General features: G+C 49.7%; 1 protein-coding gene across 1 annotated transcript in view; it reads left to right on the top strand.

Moving 5' to 3' along the window:
* EPHB2 (EPH receptor B2) overlaps positions 1–14,249 on the top strand; it is a 166,907-nt gene that overhangs the window by 119,940 nt on the left and 32,718 nt on the right. Inside the window, exon 5 of the mRNA XM_007935686.2 lies at positions 8,707–8,831. Coding sequence (XP_007933877.2) covers positions 8,707–8,831 — 125 coding nt within the window. The remainder of the gene's footprint in view (positions 1–8,706; positions 8,832–14,249) is intronic.

A 14,249-nucleotide genomic window follows, 5' to 3' on the forward strand; every position in this document is an offset into this window, starting at 1 on the left:
AGGGAGAGGACATTGCCCTCCCCAGACTGAGCCCTCCACATGCATCTTCCTCTTTGATGCTCCCAACCTTTCCACAGGGAAGCCATTGCCAGCCTCCAATTAAGACTGGGTTTGGCTGCATATAACAGGAAGAAAAATCACAGCCCTGCCACCACAATGCTATTTAACAATCAACCACTAAACTGATGGAGTAAAACAAGAAGGATTTATCAAGCTCACAAGTCTCTGGGTCGGGCTGGGTGCTTGCTCTGGTCTTGGCAGGTCCATTCATAGGTCAGCAGTCCATCTGCTGCAGGTCATTCAATAGCTCTTTGGATCTGGTGGGGCTCTGTTGCATGGCTAAAGGTTGCAGCCATGAGAACTGGATCTCTGATGATTCCACAAAGTTGCCATAACTCCTAACTTCAGACATCTTTTACATTTAAGCCACTATGGTAGACTGGTTGTATTAATGGCTGGTCTAGAGTGGCCTGGCTGGGACAACTGGGATGACAACTCTGCTCCCCATGTCTCCTCCTCCAGCAGGTCAGCCTGGGCATATTCTCATAGCAACTCCAGGGGACCATGACAGTGAACAGATACATACAAGAGCTTTTTCCAGCCTTGCTTACATCATGTTTGCTTATATTCTCTTGGTCAAAGCAAGTCACATGGTCAAGCCCAGAGTCAGAGAGAGGGGGGACTATACAATACAGGACAAAGGATAATACAGGAGGCTATTAATACAACCAGTCTACCATAGTGGCTTAAATGTAAAAGATGTCTGAAGTTAGGAGTTATTATGGCAACTTTGTGGAATCATCAGAGATCCATGCTTCTCATGGCTGCAAGAGTTCCAGCCATCACCTCTACATCCCAGCAGCAGGATGAAAGAAGGGAAGAGGGTAGAGTATGTTTCCCTCCCTTTTAAGGCATTCTACACAATACTTTGGTTTATATCTCGTTGGCAAGAACTTAGTCACGTGGCTCTCCTAACTGCCAGAGTGTTTGAGAAAATGTAGTGTTTTATTTTGGCACAGTGTACCCAGCTAATTAGCAACATCCTGATAAAAAGAAAAGATTGAGGTTGTCAGGGATTGCATTTTACTTGGATCCACAATCAATGCAAATGGAAGGACCAGTCAAGGAAATCAAACATTGCATTGCACTGGGCAAATCTGCTGCAAAAGACCTTTTTAAAGTATTAAGGAGCAAAGATGTCACTTTGAAGACTAAGGTGCACCTCACCCAAGCCTTGGTATTTTCAATCACCTCATATGCATGTGAGAGCTGGACAATGAATAAGGAAGACTGAAGAAGAGTTAATGCCTTTGAATTGTGGTGTTGATGAAGAATACTGAAAATACCATGGACTGCCAGAAGAACGAACAAATCTGTCCTGGAAGAAGTACAGCCGGAATGTTCCTTAGAAACGAGAATGGCCAGACTTCATCTCATCTACTATGGTCATGTTGTCAGAAGGGACCATTCCCTGGAGAAGGTTATCGTGCTTGGTAAAGTGGGAGGTCAGCGAAAAAGGGGAGAAGCCTCAAGAAGAGGCATTGACACCATGGCTGCAGTGATGGGCTCAAGCATAGCAAGGATTGTGAGGCTGGCACAGGACCGGGCAGGGTTTCATTCTGTTGTGCATGGGGTCACTATGGCTCAGAGCCAACTTGACAACACCTAACAATGACAGCTGAGAACTAGGATTTCATTCATTGAGAGAGAGTATATCAGATAGGCAATAAATAGTATCTGTCATATCCTATTTTATAGGTGAAGAAGCTGAGCTCAGAGAAGGAGGTAACTTGCCTGAGGTCACACAGTGGCCTGGGAGTAGGAGAGCTGGGATCTGAACTCTGAAGGCTATCTATTGTCCCCTCCACCACCATCATCACCACCATTCAAGAGCCTTTGCTAAGACATGACTGACTATTCACAGTGCCGTTTAGCCTTTTAAGAGTCTGAGCCACCCAGACAGCCACCTGTATGTAGCCAATGTCCCCTGATCCCTTACTCTAGGCCAAGTCCTGTGCTTTAACTTTAGGCCTTCATTTAACTTTCCCAATATTCCTGCCACTGTTCCCATTCTACACAGAAGAAACCAAAGCCCCAAAGGGTGAGATAAATGAACCGATTCAAGGCCCAAGCTGTTCCAAGTTCTGGGCCAGAATTCTGCCCCACCAGTCTCCACAGCAAGATTAGGGCAGTGTAGCAGCCTATTAGGAGGTAGACAATTGGATGTTTGTGTAGCACCAATTTCAGGGCCTGGTGTTGGCCTGCTCTAATTAGATTTTTGGGCAGATCCAAGTAAGCTGAGGGAAGAAAACCAACCAGGGCTTTAGAGTCAGCAGGCCCAGGTCTAGATCCCAGCCCTGCCACCTGTGAGCTGAGGCACCATGGGCAAGGGACTTGATCTGAATCTCACTTTCCTTATCTGTAAAATGAAGGTGATCAACTCCTGCCACAATCAGATTATGAGAGAGAGGCCTAGCACCCAGTCACAGTTGTTAACTGTCATCACGTCGGCCCTTGGGAATGAGAGGCACTTGGGAGTGAGAGGACAGGTTGAGGGAGGTGGGCAGGCACTGGACAGGTGAGCCTTGCAGGCCACAACTGAACATCTGTGTTTTATTCCAGGTGCAATGGGAAGTCACCGAGGGCTTTCAGCATGGAGTGATGGTATCAGGAAGGCAGCAGGATCAGAGAGTCTGGGACTTGGGGTGGGGTCTCAGACTGGCCTATGCCTGGTGACTTTTCCCCACTCCCTTTGATTCATGGGGTAAAGGCTGAGAATAAAGGTTCTAAAATAGATCACCAGGTCTTTCTTCCTGGTCTGTCTTAGTCTGGAAGCTCCACTGAAATGTTTTTAGTGTCATAGCAACACACAAGCCTGCACTAACAGACAGGAGGTGGCTGTGCATGAGGGGCATTGGCCAGGAATAGAACTTGGGTCTCCTACAGGGAAGGCAATGAATCAAGGAAAGAATGAATGAGCAAATGAACAGCCAGTCACCACTCTCAAGTGGAGCTTTTCTCAGGTTCAACGAAATACAATAATAATAATGTCTCCTGGGCACAGTTATTTTCCAAAATATGCTCTCCATATTGCTAGCTAAAAAAATATTAGTAGCTATAATATGAGAAAAGCATTCTGAGGCCAAGTAAGACTAGGACCACCAGGTTCAACCAAGTTAACGAGGTTCCTTCCCTGCAGGATTTCTCAGAGCCATGAATAAATAAATGTGCATTGTGACTCTCCACAACCAGGGGTCTAGAACTCCATGTTTCCCACACTTTCTTGGCTATAAAACCAAAAAAAATCAAACGCACTAACGTTGCGTCGACTCCAACTCATAGGGCCCCCTCCTTGGGTTTCCAAGGTGGTATCTCTACGGGAGCAGATTGCCCAACCTTCCTTCCAAGGAGTGGCTGGTGGATTTGAACCACCAGCCTTCTGGTTAGCAGTCAAGTGCCTTAGGCACTATGCCATGGAACACCTTTTTTCCATGGAAAAGCTCTACCCTGAACCACCATTTCTCAGCTTCTCCCTTTTTCAATCCCACACCATTCTCTAGGAGCCTTGGTCCTATCAGAAAGAAAGGAAGACCCATTTTCTGAAAGAATTCTGCTTGCAGTAATTCTTTTAGTGAGAGTTATCCTCAGGTCACCCAGAATTGAGTTGAATCGTTGCAAGTTAATTACATCGCTACAGGTTTAAGAGACACACTCAAAACAGCCATTTCAATACTAGCTGGAAATTCTGAGAGTCCTGTGGCGAATACAACATTCCTGTTGCAGACCCTGGAGAATGCAGGGACAAAAATAAGCAATTGACATTGTATTGTAGGCCAGCTGGTCAGCAAGAGACCCCTTGTCATGGCAGCAGGTCACAACTGCAGGTAGGCTTAAGGTCAGAGGAAGAATGAATTATTGGCAACTGCCATAGCAGCCAAGCTGTCTTCCACTGGCTGCTCCAGGGTCCAGCCCATAACTGTGGTTAATTGTCTCAGTCAGAGTCCTGAAACCAAAACCCACTGCTGCTGAGTCGATTCCAACTCATAGCAACCCTATAGGACAGAGTAGAACTGTGCCATAGAGTTTCCAAGGCTGTAATCTTTACAGAAGCAAACTGCCTCATCTTTCTCCTGCAGAGTGGCTGGTGGGTCCAAACCACCAATCTTTCAGTTCTCAGCCAAGCACTTAACCACTGCACCACCAGGGTTCCTTCAGAGCCTTGAAGGGGCTGGAAAAGATGAGAACCTACTTTCCCCTCCCTTTATCCTCCTTCTCTCCCTTCCTCCCTCCTTCACTCACTCACTATCTCCCTCCCTCCCTGTCTTCCTTTCTTCCTCCAACAAATGTTAATTAAGTGCCTACTCTGAGCCACATACTCTTCCAGGCACTGAGAGTAAAGAATTAACTATAAGAGAGACAAGCCCCCCTCTCCCCCGCCTTCAAGAAACTGAGTATTCTTGAAGACATTGCCATTTAACAAATAAATAAACACAGTAATTTCGGGTAGTACTCATGCTATGAAGAAAAATAAGGCAGGCCATGGGATGGCAAGTGAATGGAGGGAGCAAGATAGTCAAGGAGGGCTTCTCGGAGGAGGTGATATTTGAGCTGAGAGATCTGAATAAAGTTGCTGGCCATAGAAGATCTGGGGGAAGAGGGTTCCAGGCAGAAACACCACAGGGTCAATGACCTCAGTGTGTTTGGAAAAGAAAGGGGCCCAGTGTGGATGGCACTTGGGAGTGAGAGGACAGGTAGAGGGAGGTGGACAGGCACTGGACAGGTGGGCCTTACAAGCCACAACTGAGCATCTGTGTTTTATTCCAGGTGCAATGGGGAGTCACTGAGGGCTTTCAGCACAGAGTGATGATATCAGGAAGGCAGCAGGATCAGAGAGTCTGGGATTTGGGGTGGGGTCTCAGACTGGCCTATGCCTGGTGACTTTTCCCCACTTCCTTTGATTCATGGGGTCTCAGACTAGTGAAAGGATAAAGGCTGAGAATAAAGGTTTCCTTCCTTCCTCATAGCTCAGGGCTATGGAGGCAAAGCCAAATGAGGCCCCGAAGCCCACAGCCTCTTACCCAGAGTGAGACTTCTTACCCTGTATTGGATCCTGCTCCTAGCAGGCCCTTAGAGGCCACCTTGTTCTGCCCACCCTTCTGCCCTGATGAGGGGTCACAGGCAAACAGAGGCTGCTTCCTGATCCCTCAGCTAGACAAGGGTTGGACTCGAACATGAGGGCTAGGGCAATAGGGCCCCTGACCACCTGCTCCAGCCAGGCAGGCCCCTCCTAGCAGGTCTCATCTCCTCTCCTCCTGGCCACAAGCCTCTTTTGTGCTTACTCCCAGGGGATCCATCTTCTTGCAAGGGTCATGGGGCACCACTGACCCCATCCCCCTGCCAGTATGCCCGGCTGGTAATTGAAAATACCAAAATTCCCTGATGACCAACTTACAAGGAAACCTGACACCCCAGGGTGGGCGGCAGGCGGCAGGAGGGGTGGGAGAACTTCCAGCTGTTCCCTTTTCTCCACCGTTAATCCCGCCAGATTCCAGGAGAAAGGCCCGCCCTGCTTGGCCCCCGGCTGGATGCCTTGATCATCTTCCCAGCAAATGCCGCCTCCTTGCCACACCCGGGGTAACGGGGCTTATGGGATCAGAGCTGGGGTTAGCTGCCTGTAACCTAAGCCTGCCAGCTAAGCCTTCCAGGCTGGACCCCCAGCGCCGTGTGGGACCTGCCCCCACCAGCAGCTGAGTTCACAGACCTAGGCGGGCGGGCCCGATGGGTGGTGGGTGAGCCAGCAGAGCTGGTTGATGGTAGCTTGGCAATAGCAGGGTGGGAGGAGGACCAGGATGTCCTCTGAGGTCCCTGGCTTCCAGATCCCCCTGGTCTGGTCTCATCAGCTATAGACAATGGAGAGGAAACGTTGTGTTGTACCATGGGTGAGGCTGAGCTCAGATCTCAGCTACCTTGCTTGCTGTGTGATCTTGGATGAGTTATTTCACCTCTCTCTGCCTCCATGTCCTCATCTGGAAAACAAGGGTAATGATTACACCAGCCTCATAGGGCAGATATGAGCATTATGTGAGTAGTTGTTGTTGTTGTTGTTATGTGCCGTCGAGTCGGACCCAACTCATAGCGACCCCTCCTTGGGTTTCCGAGGCAGTATCACTACGGAAGTAGATTGTCCCATCTTCTTTCCAAGGAGTGGCTGGTGGGTTTGAACCACCAGCCTTCTGGTTAGCAGTCAAGTGCCTTAGGCACTATGCTACCAGAGCTCCCTTATGTGAGTTAATGGATGTAAAAAACAAAACAAAGGCAGTTATCATCCATTTGACTGACTCATGGCAACCCCAGAGAAGGGGCCCAGTATGTATCTCTCATGATGTGGCTTGAGCCTCCCCACAGATGCCTGTTTCTACATCTATCAGTGTCTTTGACCTAAAGGTGCCCCATGGAAAAAAAAAAAAAAACCACTGCCATCGAGTTGATTCCAACTCATAGCAACTCTATAGGATAGCGTAGAACTGCCCCATAGGGTTTCCAAAGCTGTAAATCTTTACAGAAGCTGAATGCCTCAGACTTTTCCCACAAAGCAGCTGGTGGGTTTGAACAGCTTTTGGTTAGCAGCCGAATGCCTTAACCACTGCACCACCAGAGCTCCATCAAAGCTTGGACCTGTACTGCATAGGATTTTCAGCGGTTGATTTTTTACAAGTAGAGGGTCAGCAAAAAATTGGAAGACCGTCAACAAGATGGATTGACACAGTTGGTGCAAAAAATGGGCTCAAGCAGCAATGATTGTGAGGGTAGCGCAGGACCAGGTAGTGTTTCATTCTGTTGAACATGGGGTCACTATGACTTGAAGTGACATGACAGGACCTAACAACAACACCACAGATCTCCAAAGCATCTCGGGGTGGACTCGAACCACCAACCTTTTGATTAGTAACTGAGCATGTTAACCATTTGCACCATCCGGGGGCTAACTGATGTAAAGCATTTGGAAAAATGCCTGGCCTAGAGCACAGAGTGAGCAATAAGGAAGTGTTGGCTTAGGAGCCCTGGTGGCATAACAGTTAAGCACTCGGCTGCTAACCAAAAGATCATCGGTTCAAACCCACCCAGTGGGTTCACAGGAGAGAGACCTGGTGATCTGCTTTCGTAAAGAATTTCTACCTCTCTTGTGGCATAGTGCCTACAGCATTTGGCTGCTAACCAGAAGGCTGGCGGTTCAAAACCACCAGCCAATCCTTGGAAGGAAGGTTGGGCAATCTACTTCTGTAGTAATACTGCCGCAGAAACCCAAGGAGGGGTCGCTATGAGTTGGATCCAACTCAACAGCAGTGAGTTTAGTGGGTTTTGGTTGGTTTACAGCTCTTCTACAGAGAGCCCTGGTGGTTCAGTAGTCAGAAGTACTTGGCTGCTAACCAAACTGTCAGAAGTTCAGATCCACCAGCCTCTCTGTAGGAAAAGTAGTCTGCTTCCATAAGGATTTACAGCCTTGGAAGCCCTATGGGGCAGTTGTACTCTGTCCTATAGGGTCACTGTAGGTTGGAATTGACTTGTTGGCTATGGGTTTGGACAGTTCTTCTACATGTAGGACCGGTGGTCTGACTACCCACCTGCCTGAGCAGCCTCACCCCTGCCCTTGCCCTCTCACCCATGGAACTACTGGTACCACCATTTCCAGACTCTCTGAGCTAGTGGGCTCTGTAGGAACAATTGAACCTGGGCAAATGAGACGGGCAGGGCAGTGAGTGGAAAATATACTAACCAGGACTCAGCAAGTCCAGGCTTTAATCCCAGCCCCACCACTGCCTGCTGTGTGACTTTGGACAAGTCACTTCCCTGCTCTGGCCCTGAATCCACTGCCCCACAGACCAGCAGCAGCAGCATCACCTGTGAGCTTGTTAAGAATGCAGATTCTCAGACCATACCCTAGAGCAGCTGAGTCAGATCTCAGGGGCAGGGGCCTAGCATGCATGAACTTACTGTGTGATCTTGGGCCACTCACCCTCCGTCTCTGGACCTCAGTTTCCACATCTGTACTAAGTTATTCAGAGAGTCCTTCTAGTGCTGAACAGGTCCTCCCCTGACTTTGTCTCCTTTCCCTAACCACCCTCCATAAAGGCACTAGCAGCATTGGCAGGAGGAGGGTGGGTTTATTTATTTTTTTATTGGAGGGGTGGTCAATTCTCTTTAGTGCTATATTCTATGGCACATAGTAGGCACTGAATATAAATTTGTTGAATGAATGAATGATTGACTCTCGCTACCTCCTCTGCTCCTGCAATCCCCTCTGCTTCCCTCCCCCAGAGCCCTTGTCATCATGTGTAGGGTCTATGTTACCCGTATAGACTGTGAGCTTGAACAGCTTCTAGTCTAGTATTTAGTCCACCCTCCTGGGGCCAGCCCCAGAGAAGGAGCCTAGTGCATCTCTTTCCATAGGAGGTGATCCCCAGGGATGGCAGGAGTTGTCAGTGTCTGACTTGAAAGTACCCATGAGAACAGTATCCATGACCCTTTTGAGCCCTTCTGTCCCTTGCCCGGACCCAAGCATCTAAGGGAACCCAGCCTGGCTGTGTGGCCTTGGACAAGTGCCTTCCCCTCTCTGGATCCTGGACTCCCTATCTGAAGTCAAGCTGGAAGCTGCACCTCTGGGCCCATCTCTGACCCCTGACCTCTGACCTCTGGCTTCTCTTCCAGCTCCATCGGCCGTGTCCATCATGCACCAGGTGAGCCGCACTGTGGACAGCATCACCCTGTCGTGGTCCCAGCCTGACCAGCCCAATGGTGTCATCCTGGACTATGAGCTGCAGTACTATGAGAAGGTAGCTGAGACCCTGGTCCTCCTCCCACCGCCCCTGCCCCCCAAGATGGGCCACGCTGGTGCAGCAGAAAGAGCTCCCATGCTGCCTTTGCTCCTCCTGCTGGGAGATTTGGGCAGGTGCCTGAACCCCTCCGAGTCTTGCTTTGCTGGCCTGGGAGGTTCCAGCCAACCATCTTGGTAAACAGCAGTGGTCACAGCCCTTTCCCCACCAAGATGCCCTGATCTTGACTTTCCCTTCCATGGGCCTGATGGTCTTTCTGTAAGATCTGGTTTTAAAAAAAACTGCATTTATTAAGTAACAATCATTCACTTGTTCTTATTAAGCAGAGATTTGAAACTGCTCAAGAGCTTCTGCATAGGGGAGAGAGCTGGAGCACCCCCTGTATTGCTCTAATTCCAGCTGGAGCACTTGTTTTCATGTGCCTGAGTGGCCTTTGTATGGGGAGAGATGATTTCTGTCTAAGCTTTTTAATCAGACCCTTAGTCCTCCCTTCAGGTACTTCTAGGACCCAGAGATCCCAGATTGGAAGCCACTGATGTAGTAGAAGGGGCATTGGATGAGGAGTGAGAAGCCATAGGTTCAAACCCCAGCTCTTTCCTTAACCAGCTGTGTGACCTTGGGCAGGTGTCTTTCAACCTGAGCCATGGTTTCCACCTGTGTAAAGCAAGGGTGGGACTACCTCCCTTGTGTCGGGGAGTGTGCAGGTCATAGAGAGAAGAAGGCTGGCCTGCAGCAGAGGTGAGTTTGTTTCCCTTTCCTCCTCGTCTGCTCACCTGCTGCACAGTGGGCAATGGCTACATGTCTGTAAGGCCAGGTAAGTGCAGCACATCTCAATGGGATCTACACACAGGGTCTAGGAAGGCAGACAGAACAACTAGCCACTCATGTGGTTGGAGATCAAAGGCCCAGGAAACAACTCCTCTATATGATGATTTCTCTTACCTTCTCCCTAAGGCACTAAACAGCCACAGAGCCTTCAAGGGCCCCTGGCAAAGATGTCACCCAGGCTTTAATTTAGACTAAGGTGTGAATGACTGATAGGAAATCCTTCAGATGAAGGCAACCCTGGGGACCTGAAATGAATGGAAAGGCTCATCCTAAAGGCTGAGATAAGAGAGATCAGGACAGTTATAGCCAAGTCTGCAGGATCCCTGCTCTCTGAGGGTCAGCCTGACCCTTCCACACTATTAACTGCTAAATCAACCAGTCCTGGTAAGTCTCAAATACATATCTAGCCTTACCCAGCTGGTTTATAACTGCTTGTTTACTTGCTCATCCTCTCCTCTATGCAATGCGTTCTGAGAGGCCAGGGACCACATCTCTTTTGTTCACAGCCCTCTTCCCAGCACCCTGGGCCTGGTGGCACCAAGAAGGCACTCAATAGATACTGGTGGAATGAATAAGAAATGAACCCCTTCCCATGGCCTGTATCCCAGCTCCCACAGCCATAGATACTGCAGAAAACCATAGATACACCCAGAAAGCCTTTGAACGTGCCTTGGGTCTTCATGCCCTCTGGCCCAACTCATACCTTCCACCCAGTCTCCCCATCATCTCTGCCATCAGAATCTTCAGGACACACCCCTCTTCAAACATCACTGAGCAGGCTGTGAACAGTGAATGAGTGAATTATATTAATGAATGAAAGGGAGAAGCCAGTGTCGGAGGCTGTGAATGAAAGGGAACTGGAGGGACGGCTGGATGCCTCTTGGGTGGAAGGAGGGATTCCTTCCATCTGGACCACTCCCCAACCCGCATCTCTACCCAGCTGGCTTCTACTCATCCTTTCAAATCTCAGCTTAAACATCACCTCCTCAGGGAATCCCTCCCTCACTCCCAGACCAGGGCAGGGTCCTTATTTACCCACTCATTGTACCCAGCCTTTGTCAATGGCATTTATTGTAATTATAATTTTTTCAGTGTTACTGAGTAATTAGGTATTTGCTATCTCAGTTTCAAGCTAGACAGTAAGTCCCCCAAGGGTGGAGCCTTTGCCATTTTCTCTGCGGTGTCTCCGGTGCCTGGCATGCAGTAGGTGCTCAGGAAGTGGTTGTTGGATGACTGGGGGAGTGACCACTTGAAGACCGGCGCAGCAGAGGATGATGGGAGGAAAGCAGCTCCACCCCTCTCTGGGCCCTCTGAGGAGCCAGGGTCCTGGGCCGCTGGACTAGCTGCTCCGAGCCCAGGAGGCACCAGCATTTCCACTCCTTCTGGCAGGGACAGCTTAGAACTCCAAATTCAAAAAAGGATGAAAAAAACTAATTAAGAAGCTTTATGATTAAATGAAACTGAAAGTGTTAGTCCCCAAAGACTGGAGCGGAAATGAGGAATCCCAGTGTGGGTCCTGCCTGCGACCTATTTCCCGCTGTGAGGGCCGGAGCTGGGCAGACTGATGGAAGTGCGAACCAGGAGGCACCTCTGCCCTACTTTCCGCCACTACCCAAGCGTCCCCAAGCCCCGACTGGGGTGTCAGGGCCAGCAGGCTCTGCAGCCACTGCTGTGATTACTTGCACACATGTCACAAGTGCTCAGTATGTGCGAGCAAGCACCACTCTTATCTCATTTATCCTCGCAAAAGTGCTATTCACCCCACTGGACAGGAGGGGAAACTGAGGCACAGAGAAGCTACTAAACTTGCCCAAATTCATTCTTGAAGTAATATGACTCACTCCATTGGATAGCAGGGGAAACTGAGATACACAGAGGTCATGTAACTAGTCTAAGGCACCCAGCTGGTAAGGAACAGAGCCAGGATTTGGACCTTTGTCCTCTCTCTTCATCTGGCTCTCCTGCCTCCCAGTTTTCTGCCAAGGATGCATCTGGGATGATTGTTAAGAGGTGATAGGACCAGCTCCTGCCACAAAGGATTTTAGCCACAAGTGGCAGGAGAGAGAGACAGGGCCAAGGGTGGGGCAGGTCTCAAACCAACTGTGATGAGATGTGATCCCACTTCTGATAGTCCCTTCTCCCGGGGCCTAGAGTGCACAGAGAGGCAGTTTGGGAGGTAGACAATGGATCATCAACCTTCACTGTCACCAACTTTGAATCAGGCCTTGGCATGGGTCCTGGGAATACCAAGATTAACCAAACTGCCTCAGGGACTCCACAGACAGGTACAGACATACCTAGCCATGAGAAAGTGTGGTAAAGCCATAGGAGGGCCAGTGAAGGTCATGTGGGGACACCAACGAGGGATCTCTAATTCTGCATCAGTGAGGGGAAGACTTTGTTCAGGTGATATTTGAGCTGAGCCTTGAAAAATGCTAGTTCACCAGGCTGACAAGTGATGAGAGCAGAGTTATTCCAGGTGTCAGAAACAGCATGTGCAAAGGCCCTGGGGCAGGAATGTGTTGGCTGTGTTCATAGAATAGTGAGAAGACAAGTTTGGCAGGAGCAACATGAGCAAGGGGAGAACAGCAGGGGAGGAGGTTGGAGAAGGAGACAGGACCAGGATGTGACGGGGCTTCCAGGCCTTGGAAGTCTGGTTTCAATTTAAAGGACCACAGGAAGCCACTGGAGGGTTCTGAGCAGGGAAATGATGTGGTCTAACTCAGATTGCTTTAAAGATCCTTGTCGCTTGCTATGGACCTCTGGTGGTACATTTGGCTGCTAACCAAAAAGTCAGCGGATTGATCCCACCAACTGCTCTGAAGGAGAAAGATGAGGCAGTCTGCTTCCATAAGTATTTACAGCCTTGGAAACCCTATGGGGCAGTTCTGGTCTGTCCTGTAGGATGTCTAGGAGTCAGAATCCACTCAATGATAGTGGGTTTGGTTTGGTTTTGGTAGCTTGCTATAGGAGAATAGACTGCAAGAGAGGCCTGCGGGACACAGGTAGACCCTGCACAGAGCTCTCATGGGAAATGATGGTGGCATAGACCAGGGTGCTGGCAGCAGCAGTGGTGAGAAGCTGACAGATTCAGACAGTATTTTGAGGCTTAAGGGACCAGACAAGTGCAAAGGGCAACTCACAGTGGATGGTGGTGCCTTTTCCTACGAGTGTATGTGGATTTGTTATTTGCAGGTATAGGTGTGGAGCTTAGAGTTGGAGGCATGGCTGAGAGCAGGCAGGAGAATGCACAGAGGGAAAACAGAAGCAGGAACGGACAGAATCCAGGAGAAACACTCACGATCTAAGGCCAGGAAGAAGGAAGGGTTGCTGACAGTGTCAGAGGAGGCACCGCAGCGGGGTTGGAGGACAACAAGAGCCTTTCTGTCCCCGACTTCTTGGGCAAGGCCGTGGCTCTCCGGCTGTCACCTTCCAGAGTCAGCCCCGCCACTGGGGAGGGCCCTCCCTGGTTCTGAGAAGGCCACAGCTAGTTATTACCTAACACCTCTGAATCCTCCCAGGGCCTGCAATTGATTTCTTAACGAATGCACCAGGTCTTCCCACGGAGGGAAACTGGCTATGCCCATCCTCTGCACCCCGCAAAGGCCCATCTGAGTCCCACCTCACCTTTTTCACTCCTTTCTGCCTTTAGAAACAGTGTCTTTGGAATGGGCTCTCCGTGTGCCCTTTCCCCAGCTCCACTGGGATTTCCCAGCCTACCCAGATCCCTGGGCTGACAGCCACTTTGCCGGAAGGTTTCTGGATGCCACTGGATGATGCTGATGGTGTTTGCCTCACTGCAGACCCAAGGCAGTGTCCTTAGGGAGGTGGCCTCCTTAGGCAGCAGCCCCAAAGCACACAGGTTCCCACTTTCCTTGGCTGCCCGAGAGCTCATGAGGAAGAATTATCCGTGAGGCCACCTGTGATGGATGGACCCTGGTATTCCACAGCAATTCATGAGTTTATTCAGCAGGCATTTCTGCCAGGGCAGAGGAGCATGAGCAGAGTTTGAGTGGGGAGTGGTGGGCTGTGGATGCCCAGCCTGCATCTAGGTCGTCACCCAGAGCACCTGGAAAAAAAACAGTTGCCGTAGAGCTGATTCTGACTCAGGACAACCCCACCTGTTTCAGAATAGAACTGCACCCCACAGGGGTTTCAAGGCAGTGATCTTTCAGAAGTAGATTGTCAGGCCTGTCTTCCGAGGTGCCTTTGGGTGAATTCTAATCACCAGTCTTTCAGTTTGCAGCCGAGTCTTAACCACTGGCACCACCCAGGGACTCTGAGGAGGGGTTTGCTCACTCGTGCATTCACCTTTGCATTCATTCGTTCATTCAGTGAACAGTTGAGGGCTTACTCTAAAGTGGTGTTAATGATGGTGATGATGATGATGATAGCTAGCATTTATTATGTCCTTATACATGCCAAGGACTGTGCTAAAAAATTTACCCACATTTTCCTTTTGAATCCTGCCAAAAGGGCACAGGGGCAGCATCATCTAACCTTCTCTAACTTAGCCAGGGAAAAGAATCAGCACAAAGCTTGTTCCTGTGAGGTGAAAGTCAGACATGCGTCCTCTCTCCAACCGTTTCA

The sequence above is a fragment of the Orycteropus afer genome, unplaced genomic scaffold (genome assembly GCF_000298275.1).
Source record: "Orycteropus afer afer isolate SDZICR_OR568_19922 unplaced genomic scaffold, OryAfe1.0 scaffold00031, whole genome shotgun sequence".
Lineage (NCBI taxonomy): Eukaryota > Metazoa > Chordata > Mammalia > Tubulidentata > Orycteropodidae > Orycteropus > Orycteropus afer.